Source organism: Nylanderia fulva, unplaced genomic scaffold (assembly GCF_048542155.1).
Source record: "Nylanderia fulva isolate GAGA-0341 unplaced genomic scaffold, ASM4854215v1 Scaffold24, whole genome shotgun sequence".
Taxonomy (NCBI): domain Eukaryota; kingdom Metazoa; phylum Arthropoda; class Insecta; order Hymenoptera; family Formicidae; genus Nylanderia; species Nylanderia fulva.
In genome coordinates this window covers 1,361,250-1,375,343 of record NW_028190304.1, presented here as the reverse complement: position 1 = coordinate 1,375,343, position 14,094 = coordinate 1,361,250, and the positions used below count along the sequence as shown (strand labels likewise).

At 30.1% G+C, this 14,094-nt stretch overlaps 4 protein-coding genes across 13 annotated transcripts in view; 2 read left to right on the top strand and 2 right to left on the bottom strand.

Annotated features, from left to right (window-relative positions):
• The window catches only part of brm (ATP-dependent helicase brm), a 30,454-nt gene extending 24,951 nt beyond the window's left edge, over window positions 1-5,503 (bottom strand). The window contains exons 1-2 of the mRNA XM_029306963.2: window positions 5,294-5,503; window positions 4,416-4,737 (exon numbers count right to left, since the gene is read on the bottom strand). Of these exons, the coding sequence (XP_029162796.2) occupies window positions 4,416-4,691 (276 nt within the window). The 5' untranslated portion in view covers window positions 4,692-4,737; window positions 5,294-5,503. The remainder of the gene's footprint in view (window positions 1-4,415; window positions 4,738-5,293) is intronic.
• LOC114934291 (inositol monophosphatase 2) lies at window positions 152-4,115 on the top strand. Its single transcript, XM_029306967.2, has 6 exons — window positions 152-408; window positions 1,781-1,914; window positions 1,985-2,247; window positions 2,638-2,743; window positions 3,544-3,695; window positions 3,848-4,115. Exons 1-6 carry the CDS (start codon window positions 340-342, stop codon window positions 3,967-3,969), a joined length of 846 nt encoding a protein of 281 aa, XP_029162800.1. The 5' UTR covers window positions 152-339; the 3' UTR covers window positions 3,970-4,115.
• A 19-nt stretch (window positions 5,504-5,522) lies between the features above and the next one.
• On the top strand, window positions 5,523-7,142 carry ND-ASHI (NADH:ubiquinone oxidoreductase subunit ASHI). Of its 2 annotated transcripts, none has more exons than XM_029306970.2 (5): window positions 5,523-5,797; window positions 5,884-6,024; window positions 6,317-6,534; window positions 6,669-6,827; window positions 6,995-7,142. In XM_029306970.2, exons 2-5 carry the CDS (start codon window positions 5,934-5,936, stop codon window positions 7,052-7,054), a joined length of 528 nt encoding a protein of 175 aa, XP_029162803.1. In that variant the 5' UTR covers window positions 5,523-5,797; window positions 5,884-5,933; the 3' UTR covers window positions 7,055-7,142. The 2 variants fall into 2 exon arrangements, with proteins under 2 accessions (XP_029162803.1, XP_029162802.1); XM_029306969.2 differs by having other exon boundaries at window positions 5,524-5,797; window positions 5,876-6,024.
• Window positions 7,143-7,433: 291 nt separating this feature from the next.
• Window positions 7,434-14,094, bottom strand: part of C3G (C3G guanyl-nucleotide exchange factor) — a 95,460-nt gene continuing 88,799 nt past the window's right edge. For all 9 annotated transcript variants that reach the window (XM_029306860.2, XM_085483236.1, XM_029306854.2 and 6 more), the window contains one exon: window positions 7,434-14,015. In XM_029306860.2, the coding sequence (XP_029162693.2) occupies window positions 13,877-14,015 (139 nt within the window). In that variant the 3' untranslated portion in view covers window positions 7,434-13,876. The remainder of the gene's footprint in view (window positions 14,016-14,094) is intronic.

Below are 14,094 nucleotides of genomic sequence, written 5' to 3'. Positions count from 1 at the left end.
ATGTTTACGAAATATCATACGTGTATAAACCTGAAATTCCGGGGACTCGCTTCCACGGTTGTGCGTAATTGACTTAATGACGATCCAGACTTTTTGACGTCATACCGGTCTGTGGTCGGGACTTTCGCTATCATCGACTGAGATAAATTTCGGTCGTTCCTACATTCGACGCTCATTCGTGCATCCGATCCGTTGACAGTCGGAAGTCTCTTTCTTTTTCTCAAGGACGTTCTTCGATAAGTCTATCAGTGTAATTATCTGATATAAGTGTTCAAGAAAACTTATTTTGAGCTGACCAGTCTGTTCACCGACGAGAAAGAGGAATCGTGCGAGAGAGACATGTACGAGGTAAACGACTTGGACGAGTGTTACAGGATCGCCGAGGAATTGGTCCTGTATGCAGGAAAGGTGCGTTATTAAACAAAGAAAAATACAAACAGCGAGAATAGTTACAAGAACGTTGCGTGATAGCGAGATTACTTGAAAAAGATAGAGTCACGAGTGCGATATGATAATAATTTTAATCAGAGTTCTAATTATAATATATATCTAGTGAATTAGTGAATTTTATTTTAAACGCAGATTTTCAAACAGTTTTTTATATGTGCTGTCAAATTGCGTTTAAGATGTTTAAAAAAAAATTTGTTTGAAAATCATTATAACATCATCAATCTTTAAGCATTATAATTCACGGAATTAATTTATATCAGTTATATTTAATAAAAATTTATTATATTTATAATCAGAAATATTTCCACCAAACAAAATAATATAGTATGACAATTTTTTTTAATAATCAATTTGGAGTTTATTTCTTCTTAATAAGAATATTATTAATAATTTTTATCGTTACGTTATCGTAAGAGAAAAAATTAAATTTCAGAGAATCAAATAAAGAATTGAACTGTTAATATATCTAGAAAAAAAAATTATTCTTACAGCTTTTTAGACTTTTATATATGTTCATTATAATTCAAATTAAGATTTTGTTGTAGCAAACTTGTCTGAAATTAACAAATAATTTTCTTCAATTAATTTACCGTAGAATAAAACAATTTTTCATTAATTTTAGTGTATTTGTGGTCATTCATGCGAAATTAATTAAAAATTGTTATTTGTTAATTTCAGAGAAGTTTACTGTACAAGAAAATCTTAATTTGAATTAAAATAAAAAAAATATATCATATTATATAAAAATCTAAAAAGTTGCAGAAGCTATTTTTTCTTTAACATATTATCCAGAGAGAATTTTCTGTTAGAATTTATCTTGAAAATCATGATAATCATCATGGAACAATATAGTATTGAAAGAATTTTATACGAGTTTCTCTTATTAATATTTATCACAATAAGATATAAAAAATGTTTGATTAATTTTACTAAACTATATGGTAAAATTTCAATAATTTTAAAATATATTAAAAACTAGATTAAAAACGATTCCTAAGTGCTTTAAATATAATAGATGCCAAAAAAGTGATAAACACAAAAAATGTTTATATAAATTTTAAAATGTAATTTTTGGCTTATTACCAAACATGATAAAATTTGTAATAAATTTTGCGGTAAAATATAACGAAAAATTCTCTCTGTATAACTAATTGTAAGTAAACAGTTCAAATTTTAATCAAAGAATTTATCATTAAAAAAGAGCTCTCTACAAAGTTCTCAAAGAACTCTTTACATACATACTTAATATTTTTTTTCCTTTACCGAATAATATTAAAAATCAAACTAAGAAATACATTAGAAAAATATCAGATCATCTCGCTCTTTGCAGATAATAGAAGATGGCATCGATACCAGGAAGAACGTCAAAAGTAAGGGGATTGACTGGGATCTTGTCACAGAATATGATCGCAAGATAGAGGACAAATTGATAAAACAATTATCCGCACGATTTCCATCGCACAAGTAAGTCATCGGCCAGACGGACTTAATGGACCATTTAATGAGGTGCCTGTAACGCGAGTCAATCTTTCAGATTTATTGCTGAAGAAACGGCAGCGAAGGAAGGTCGCTTACCGCAGCTGACCGATGACCCTACGTGGGTTATTGACCCGATAGACGGTACCACAAATTTCGTCCATCGTTTCCCGCACACATGCATCTCCATTGCGCTGCTGGTGAACAAGAAGGCTGAAATTGGGATAATATACAATCCCATCATGAGACAATTCTTCTCCGCGAGAAGACACTGCGGAGCCTTTCTCAACGGAAAGCCTATAAAAACATCGGATGTGAGAGGTAAATCGCTGAATGCACTTAAGGTTTTTTGTGTCAGAAGCGCGCGCACATAACATGTTTTTTTTATATATAATTTATCTAACAGACACGTGTATATGATAATTATTTTTGTGTGTTGCTATTACGTTGTATTCATTAAGGATGACTCAAAGAAACATAAAAAATGCACAATTTTACGGTCCAGTGGAAGGTTACCTAATATCCATTGGATATCGCAGATTATGATACGTGTACGTCGGTTTAATGTCGTGTCCTTCAGTCAAAGTAATACTTTTCAAATGCCAGATATATTACGATGTTCTGCTCGTCGAAATAATTTCTTTATCTTACCGTATAAAAGATATTTTAAACATAAAATATAATATTATACAAAGTATCTATTTTTTCCAGATGTATCTCAATCATTAGTGGCTATGGAACCGTGGATTGCAAAAGATCCTCAATATTTGACCAGTATTTATAGTAGAATGCACGCTTTGATACAAGGCACTCACGGGTATATTTCTATAGTATATTTTGATATTCAAATCTATCTGCAGGGTGTCTACTCAAATTTTGTTAAAAAATTCCCTAATCTTCCCGGTATTTTTGTTTAAAATTTTAAAAAATCTAGTTTTTAATATAAAAAATCTAGTTTTTACTATATTTAAAATTTTTTTATTTTTTCTATTTGTTTTCTTACAATTGGAAAGTTATCAAGAGTGTAGTTTTTCTAGCATTTAATGTAATTGCAAATTAATTTATTAATCGTAAAATTTGATTAAATAATAAAGCGCGATATATCATTATATATATCTCAAAATATACGCAAGAATATAACATAAAAATAGAAAACAAAAAAGAATTTATTATAAACATCTTAAGAAATATTAATTTATTAAAATTAATTATTTATTTACTCAATAAATAAAGAGTACTAATTTATTTAAATATTATCTATTAAAAAATTGAACAATTTTTTATGAAACTATTATATATGAGATCTTGATTCTGAAATAGATCATAAATAAAAAATTCACATTTTAATAAAAACTTAAATATTGCAAAGATATGTATGTTAGACATATGTTCCTTAAGTGATAAGAGTAAAATTATCAGTGCAATTTTTTTTTATAAATCCCCGAATCCAATTTTCCAATGCAAATTCCCTAATTTTTAAAAATAAAACAAAATTTCCTAAAAAAATACCAGGTTTTCAAAGTTTTTCCCAGAAGTATACACCCTGCTTTAACAATTCATAAAATCTATATCAATCAATAAAGATCGAAAATGAAACAGTAAATTGTTTTCCTCCAGGATACGATCGCTGGGAACAGCAGCATTGACATTGTGCTACGTAGCAATGGGAGCTGTTGAAGCCTATCACATCGAAAGTATAGATGCCTGGGATGTTGCAGCCGGGAAGCTGATAATTGAAGAAGCAGGTGGAGTCGTGATAGACACAGCTGGTGAATATTACTTTCAGTTTTTGCTCGCACACAGATAGAATCCTACACTAAACTTCATATCCTTTAATCATTTCGAAATTATAAAACTTGCTAGATCTTTATCCTAACATGTCAATAAGAATCTCTTATTAAATAAAAATTTGCATTTACAGGAGGAGTGCTCGATATAATGACGCCGAAAGTTATAGCAGCGTGTAATCAGCAAATTGCACAGCAACTCGTCGATCTTTTTAAGAGAGCCGATTCTGAGATACTTGATAAAAACTTAATTTAATCATATATATGCAACATACATTTTACATACTTTATGTTATATAATTATGCATCTTTGTATATAGACTTAAACATGTAGTATTATTAAAAGTGACTTAAGAGAGCTGCACTTGTATTTATAATTAAAATATTGTATATTAGAACTGACACATATGCACATTTTCTGTCTTCTCATCTTTCTATCTTTGTATATTATCTTAATATCCTTTTATCTGTTATATTTCTCACTTTTGACAGCTAAAATTAATAAATATGTTATACATATATCAATAAATCAGTATTAAGAAAAATAAAATAAATATCATTTGTTTACATAACAAATTACTTGTCTAAGACTAAACTTTATAAAGATTCTTTCCTCTTTTCACTTCTCATCTGTCCTACAATTCCAAGTATACATTATTATAAATAACAAATGCAACTCTGAGAAAAATTTATCTATCATACCTGCGGACCCATATTGGGTGGCATCTGCTGCGGATGAGGTGAATAATTTTGTTGCTGAGGTGGAGGTTGCTGTGGTGGCTGCGACATAGGCGGTCCTCCCTGTGATATCGGTGGGCCACCTTGATAACCTTGTGTTGGACTATGAGGATGATGCTGCGGCGGTCCCATTGGACTTCCTTGTGCATTAGAAGGAGATGGTGCCTGCTGCGGAGGCCCCATCGGACTAGGGGCTTGCGGAGGTGGCATAGGAGATGATTGGGGCGAAGGACTCGCCATATTATTATGCTCAAAGGATTCCAGTTTATCCAGTAAAAAGAATCACCTAAAAAATCGAAATATTAATATGTATATATTATGTGTATATATATATATATTATATATGTAATAAGAGTATATATAATATATATATATATATATGATAAAATTAATATAATTAGGTATAGGAATCTCTATATTTTTGTATATATAAATATATTTTATATATATATATTATATATATATATATATATATGATAAAATTAATATAATTAGGTGTAGGAATCTCTATATTTTTGTATATATAAATATATTTTATATATAATAGTATGTATAAATAAAATTAATAAAATTAGTATAAAAACCCGCACATTTTCGCTCTTTCTCATACATTTGTATAGATCTGAGAAGCCTAATTCGCGAAAATTCCTCTTCTCAGACGCATTCGATACTAGTTTCCCAGAGGGAGTTTCCTTCGTATTTCGTATGAAATGGATTTATCGCGCTTTCTCTTCTACGAGAAGGGAGAAAAAGTCGAAGCAGTAGCTGACAACAAAGCCATTGCGGTTTCTCGTTGAAGACGAGAAACCGCCTTCGCGTTCCGGGATCCCGATTTTACGTACCTTTCACAAGCTTCAAATACGCGACGCACTCGCCGAACTCGCTTTCGCGCTGTCCATCTCGCGCGCGCACGCGCTTCCTGTCAGAACTGGTCGGAGGATAATAATTTCGGTCGCACCGAAAAAGTCGCACAAAATTCTACCCGTACTAGGCAAGATGCACGCTACTGTCGGCCATTTTTCTCCGACTTTTCTCTTCACATCACATCCCCTCTCGACGCTTCGTGGATTCGTCACCGAACAAATATGGCGCTCGCGTCACTTCCGCGATGCAAAATTCCCTCCGGTCGTTATTTTCCGCGGCGAAAGGGATGATTTCTCAGTGATCGTTAAATTTCGCAAACTGAATATTGAATTTTTACGAACGATAAATAAATTGAAATTTCAATTTTCGCCGAGATTGCGCGAGATTTTTCGTCGAGGGAAAAAGTTAGGTTAAGTTAGGTTAACCGAGGTTAATAAATCCCCGATCGCGCGAAATTATCCTGGGGAGCTATATTTTTGACGGTAAAATAAATCAATGTAATATTACTCTCGATCGCGATTTATAATTGTGATATTATCTCTTACTTGTCATTTTGACAGGTTGACAGTTTTGACAGGTCGCGATCGACCCGCTCCGGAATTATTTTTTTTGGATGAAATGGCTTTGACGAGTAAACTCTGCGGACTGTCAAGTCAATTGTTCAGGAACAGAGTGTTCCTGAACACGGCAAGATGCTATTCCGAGAGACGTGAGTAATTATTATATTCATACATTTGTTATTTGTCAAATTGTTCCGATTAAATGACACTTCCCCAAATGTATTGTCAAAAGAGGTTAGGATGCTATTATGTAATTGTATTAGTGTAAATAAATTTTTTCATGTATTAAAAAAATGGATCTAAAAATTTAAAGACACGTGTTGGAAGAGGAAGAATTATTGAAACCATTGAATTATTGAAATTATTGAATTATATATCTGGTGCGTAAAGTAGTTATGTAGCGAGGATCTCAAGTTAATTGAAAGTTTTTTGCATTATTAGCAAAGGAGTGGAGTATACTCTATCAGCCGGGAGAATATTCGCAAAAGGATCATGATAAAATTGCCTCAAAATATAATCTGCATCCAAAGGATTATAAACCTTCTCATCCAGAAGAGGCTGTTGGTGATTATCCGGAGTTGCCAATGATAGGACCGGCTGCTAAGGATCCGTATTATCCATATGACATACCGACATACAGAAAGAATTATAAAGAAACGGTGAGTTTACAGAGTATATAAAGTGTATAAAGAATCTTGAAAACCCTGTCAATATTGTAAACTCGAAAATCCATTTCAATATTGTAGTATGTTTTATTCTTTACATTTATATGGTTTTCTTTATTTTCCTTTAGCTGAATCACCGATTTGAAATCATGGGTGAGGATCGTTTCAGTTATGGTTACAAGTATAGAATTGATTTACGTGTAGCATCGGCAATATTTCTCACCACTATGACTGTACTTATGGGACTTGCGTATTTGTGTGAGCCATATGCTGTATTCTCGCCAATGGTAATTCCTGGTTTTAAACAATACTTAATGTTTACAGCTCTTAAAATAATTTAATATAATTTTTTAAATATAATTCTTATTTATGATTCTTTTTAATATAATTATTATATATAATTCTATAATTTTTTATATAACTGCATAGTTTAATTATTAAATTTATATTTCAGATGGAAAAGCAGTATCCGGAGAAAGGTAAAGTACATTATACATTTGAACCAGCAAAATAGATATAATAAGCTTATATGAAAAATACATCTTCTAATGTTATATATATATATATATATTGTAAAATATTATGAATAGTTCTTATTACAATATATGTCTATTTATTATGACAAGTCCTGCAACTTTCCACTACTTGCTATAATTTTTATTACAATTCATGTTTCTTTTTTCTCTTGTAGTATAGATTCTTATTTTTTTTCTATATACAATCCATATTTTTTAATGAAGGTTATTACAAATTGCTTCATAATATACTATCAAGTTTATTATCTCAATGAAATCTTGATAATTATAAACAAAACTGATATTATTACAAGTATAGATTTAAATTAAATCAAAGTATAGATCTTTGGTTTGTGATTTTTTATAAAACTGTAAAAGTACCATCGACTAACACATTTTTATTTCACTTCTTCGTACATTCATTACAAAAAAAGCAATAACATTTGTTCCAAAACTTTGATGCATACAAATCTTCAATGTATTCACATAATATTTAAACGAAAGGGAAAAAGTATTTTATATATAATATATATAAGAGATTGTGATTTGCAAAACATTGATTTGCATCGATATGGAAAAATCTTCATACAAATTGTACCATGACATACTTTACAGTGTGTATATGTATGTATGTGTATATAATGTATATATATATGACCATACTAAAAAATATATAGATCGAGAAAGAGGACGCGAAATAGGCTTACGGAATAAATTGTACAATTTAAATTGAGTGAGCATGGATATACGGATAATTTTTTTATGTGTCATTTATGTTTTTTTTTAATCTGTCACAACTATCGTTATTATAGTGTATGTAGTTTAAGAAGGACGTCGAATACACAACACACTTAGTAATATCACGTACTTACAAATGATTGATATGCTTAAGCAATTGTCTGCCTCCGTTTTTTTATTTTTCTCCAATGATTCACACATATTTCGTCGTATTAAATGTTTGACAGTTTATTTGCAAGAGAGAGATAGAGATAGAGAAAGAGAAATAGAGAAACACATATATATTCCGTAAATATTTAAATATTATTTCATTGCCTTCGTATTTGACTTTTCTCTTTTTGATGTCTAAACAGTAAAATATGTATTTTTTTGTATTTGCTTTGACAAAGATATATGCGATATATCTGCACACGAGATATAGAGAGAAAGATGCAATATGCTGTCAATCGCTGAAAATAATTAAGAGAATTTGTTTTTATAATTAGATTTTACATCTTACGGATGTCATAGAGTGTATAAATGTACACAGAGAGAATTTTCTCTTAGAATTTATCCTGAAATTCATGGTAATCGTGGGACAATATCTGGGTACTAGAAGAATTTTATGAGTTTCTCTGATTAATATTTACCAGAATAAAAAAAAATATTAATAAATCTATCACAATAAGCTATAAAATATGTTTGATTAATTTTATTAAAATATAGTAAAAAATTTCAGTAATATTAAAATATATTAAAAATAATTCTTTAAATGTTTTAAATAGAATAGATGTCAAAAAATTATATAAATATAAAATATTTTATATAAATTTTACAATGCAACATGTTTTCAATCCAGCTTAATTGTTCATAAATTTTATAATAATTTATACATTAATATAAATATAGGTAATTTTAACATATGCAGCATGGTAATTTTCGGCTTATTATCAAACAGAATAAACTTTGTAATGAATTTGCGATAAAATATAAAAATTCTCTCCATGTATACATTAATAAATTTCGAAGATTACACTTACATATTTATCGCAAATTGCGCAAAATATACTTGAATGATATGATTCCGAAGGAATTTCTCTCTTAAATGCAGCGAGATATTGCTTAGTTTTTTTTATATTCAAAATATGAGCGTTCGAAATATCGGTATTACACTCTCTGTTAATACTTTCTTTCTTGTTTTTATACGCCAAACCAAATTGCTAATTAATACTGACTAGATACTTTGCACGGATACCTAAACACACAAATTCAAAAATCCTTTGTATGTAATATATATTTTAAAAAATTATTTGTTTCTCCAAAAAACATTACTTTTTAACTAAATCAGTTCTCAATGTAATTAATAATTTTTCATTTCTCTTGAAATATCTCTGCATTTCAAGTTTTCGGCACCAAAATTTTTTATTATATAATCATATATAATTTGATATTAATTGTATTGACTTATTGTATAATTATATATAATTTTATATTAATTTATTATATATATAATAAGTCATATAAAATTATATATAATTATACAACAGCTAACATACATAGTTAACGTGCAGAATTTTATATATTTCTATTGTCTATATTATTTTATATTGTTATATATGTTTTATATAATTATTAATAAAACATTTTTCACCGGGTTACAATTTCATTTTTTTCGCATTGTGTACAGTGAATAGAAAATTTTTTTATACAATATTTGTTCGCTTTAAAAAATTATTTCGGTTACATAGCATAATGAAATAAATATATATTTCTGAAGTGATTAAAAAATTAGATAATATCTTAAAAATAGATACTTGAAATACAGTATCTCTTAATACATTTCTTTTATTTGTTTTCTCTTTCTTTCTCTTTGTTTTTTCTCTAATAATAAGTTTACTGCCCTAAAGTAGTGTCTTATTAGGTGGATATGTCATCTTTGTTGCTGTAGGAATAATTATTCTTACGTAATAACACAAATCTCGCACGACAAAGCATCGGATACGCGTTTATTCTTTTTTTTATGTACTTTCTAATACTTACTTATCGTAAGATCTATGCATGTGTGTATGTGTGTGTCTGTGTGTATTTGTGAAAGAGAGTGCAAAGTTACATACATATGTATCTTTCGAGACAAAGAATTGGTAACACATTGATAGCGATTATTACTTTTTTTTTGCTTTTTTTTGGTACTTATCGGTTTATTATTCGCTATGAATAAAGTTTGCAAACTGACGCGAAATATGTCTCTCCTATATCAGGAATTGATTTTCTTCTTTTTTTCATTCATCCTCGCATCAGTTTGCCTTTCATCATCATCTCGTTTTTCGACGATATAGACAGAAAAAATGTTAAATCCATTATTCGGCGAGAGTTATTTGATTTTTCACTCTTTTTATTGAGTCTCTCGGTCACGTGAGACCGAAAAAGGGAAGCCCTTGAGCGAGGGGGGACGAAATTAATTATAATTTCCACAGACTAGCCCGTCTCCGAGAAATCTGAATTTGCTTTTTTTTCTTTTAGAACTTTAAACACTTCGAGTGCGCCGGAGTATATTTAAATATTGACAACATAGCTCGTTTCCACTTCATTAGACTAGATTAACAACATGTTTATATGTGTTTGTATGTGTGTGTGTGTGTATATATATATATACTATATATATACAATGATCATAAATATACTATATGCGATTTGATTTCTTATATGAGGAAAGTGCGTGCAAATAAACCTCGCCTTGGGGAGTATAAATTACACGATATTACACGTGTTTGATTTAAGATTAACAGCAATTGCTTCAGAATTTCTCATTACTGAATGTCCTTTTTGGAAGCTAAGACATTCACGAGCAGAAAAAAAGGAAAAAAAATAGAAAAATTATACAATTACATTGGTATGTCTATACGCTACTTTATAGTCGAGTATTGAGTGTAAGAAGAAAGCGATTAATTTCTTAACGACTCAATTTTCTCTCTACTTTGCAAAGCAGCGCTTAAATTAGCCTATCTAATCAATAAGTCGAGTCTAATTTCTTCGTTGCACATTCAATGGATCATATCTCACTCGTATTTTGGTATAATATAGTATACTTAAAAATTACTCGCTTATATATTCGTTCGTAATATATATATGTATGTATAAAGAGGAAATTCTGCCAATAGTCGAACAAAATCCTCGCGCGATTATTATATAAGAAATTATATGCGATACAAGCACAACAATCTTTTTATAGGGCCTTTAACTATTACCAGAATTTCCAAAAATATTGTACAAAATATAAACAGTTATATATCATCGCGACATTGGAAGGTAAGGATGTCGTCAAAAAAGCTATACATATATATGTAAAAATATATAACAGCTGCCTCGAGAAATAACGTATATATATGTGCGTGTAACACAAAAATACATAAAATACAAGATATAACTGATACAATCGCTCCTGTCATTTAATTCGCAATTAAATAGAAGATAGCATATAAAAAGAATTAAATATATGCATGCGTGCTAACGTGTGACATCACAATGACATTTCGACTTAAAACAATTATCAACTCACAATTATGGACCTAATGAGAGATAATACAAATTATGTGTACAATTAAATTATTAATTATTTACAGTATTGATAGATCTCTGCTTATTTCTTACGTCAAGTAAATTAGTTGGCTTTAGCTGGAGAGTGGACAAAAAAATAAGAGAATACACGCATTCATTCATTCGCTAACTGAATTATTTATCTATCCAAGTATCAGTATCCAAGTATTCAAATAGCATTAATACTGTGTACTCTACTGCTGGTATTTTATATTGTGTGCGTAGCTAGTTGCGCTTTTCTCCAAGATTCTATATAAACAATGACTTTATATATCATAAAATAAGGGTAAACGTAACATATAATTTCATCTACGTTGTGTATTCATTAGCCAATTATATCACATTAGTTTTTCATCAGGAATTTGTCTTTTTTTCTTTGAATATAATTAATATCAAGGATGAAGAGACCTACTCTCTAAGGGAGAATTTTTACGTTTTCTATCTAACAATAAGTCTCTGTGTGGATACGAAAAGCAGATGTGTGAAAGTTCATTTTGATTTAGAATCCAAACTATTGACACACTAACTTTTATAATTATATGGCAGCTTTGTAACTACTTTTTTAAATTTCGCGTATTTTAATATCCTGGCAATCAATTCGTCTGGATTATTATTTTTATTACCCGTGTTTTGTACTAGAACGATATATACTGTCGATTTTCTTTTTAACTAAATGTGTTTTAGGCCTTTTTTTCTGTTGCTGTTCAGGTATCACTAAGTATTACGAACCTTGATTATACTTACACGCATAGTTTAGCGCGTGAAGATTGAGAATCGGTGATTCACAAATGTTTCTACTCGGGGCTATTATATTATACAAGTGAAGCATAACTTTTTCTCTTCAAATAATAAATCGACGAAAGATTAATGTAGACGGATCCATTCGCTTGATTCATTCTTTTAAGACGAGGCACACAAACTGCTATAATTATAATTCACTATCATTACATGGCAACATCTTCCACTGTTATATCTAAGAGTAAAGGCTGTGTCGTCACATTAAATGTTAAAAATGTTAAATACAAGAAGAGACACAGTACATTCTTTTTAATGACAATGAAATTAATTCAACGATTCCTTTGTTCTACGGAATGTATAAAACAGTTAGTGTGTTTAATTTTCGAGAGATTGGGATCTTTCTGAACTGAAACAATTTGCCCGAAATCAATAGCAAAATATTATCGAATTAAAATTAAAATTGCATTTAATTTTTGTTTGCTTCATATATAGCTTATATTGGATTTTATAGAATTGGCGCTAGACGATAGTGTGATTTAAGGCTCCTGACTCTCGCCGATTATGTTAGAATTGTGACGTCAGAGGCGAGAAAGCACACGTTAAAAATTCTTAGATGCTATCTCGAAATAAAAAGATATTTCGATGAATCCCATTTGAAATAATATTTCAAATATCTTCGAAATATCTTTTCATTTAAAAATGGCATTCAAAGATTTTCAATATGTGCTTTTTTGTCTTTTTCTCTGACGTCACAATCCGACAGGCCGCACCGAGGATCCAGGAGCCTTAAAGCTGAAAACTCGAATATCTATCAACAAGTTGCCAACAAAAAAAAATTTTTCTCCTCTATCATCATATACAATAGTATATGTAACAGTTGCGTTCAGTCGTACCATGTGTCTCGATAAAAGCGCGTACCAGAGCGCTAACACGAGACTACAATGGTCCTACATTAATCAACGTAATTGGTGTTCATCCTTGTGTAATCAACAGCGTGTTCTGTTGACGCTCGAAAATTCACTTATCTACATAAAGCTACAAATGTGTGGACGTTCACATACATCTAAATAAATTAAAAAAGAAATTGCATATACACACGTATACACTATATACTTCACTATTAATATATATATATATATATATGTACAATTTTCTAGCAAAAAGGCAAATAAATAAATTTCTCCTTAAATTAGGTATCTAGAACGGAGCTGAAGATCGGGGTTTCTCTCATTAATTAATGTTACAATAAACATCGTTACATATAGTTGTAGTTAAGTATAAGTTGCATATCTCCTCCGTACAGCGAATACTTGTCAACTGTATTGTAGCAAAACGAAAAGACTACAATAAAAATGCATTTTAGGATAGATATTGGTTCACTTGACATTTTTCTCCAAATTTTCTCCAAGAGTTTTGGCATTTCGATTCTCCGAACTGATTACAAACGCAAATTTAAGTTTAAACAGCGCGTTACGTATTGTTATATCGAATCTGCTAAATACGGAGCTTGCACATGTGTTTTCATACTAAAATCTTCATACAAGATTTAATAATATATTAAGATACAACCTCACAGAGGCTGCGTCGAAACGGGATAGACTCGCTAACCCTTTCACTGCTCTTAGTTAGAGCATTAGTAGTAGTAGGGAAAAGGTTTTGTTTCCGCAAAAAAAAAAATATACATACCTACACAGTAAATATAAATCTTTTAATTCACTCACGTTTCAGCCTTCCGATTTCGAGACGCAGGCAGTGAAAGGGTTAGATATATTCTAGTTTTGCGGCTGTGCTTTCTTGCCACCACGTGGCTTGATGCTTTCAGAAATCTGCCACATCGCCTCCTCACAGAGGAAATCGCTAAAGTTGTTGAAAAACGTTATAATACGCTCATGCTTCTTGAAAGAATACGTGCTGTAAAATAATACAATAATTACATGATTAAAACTTTAAAATTTATTAAGTATTTCCATGTGAAAAAACAAAAATATAC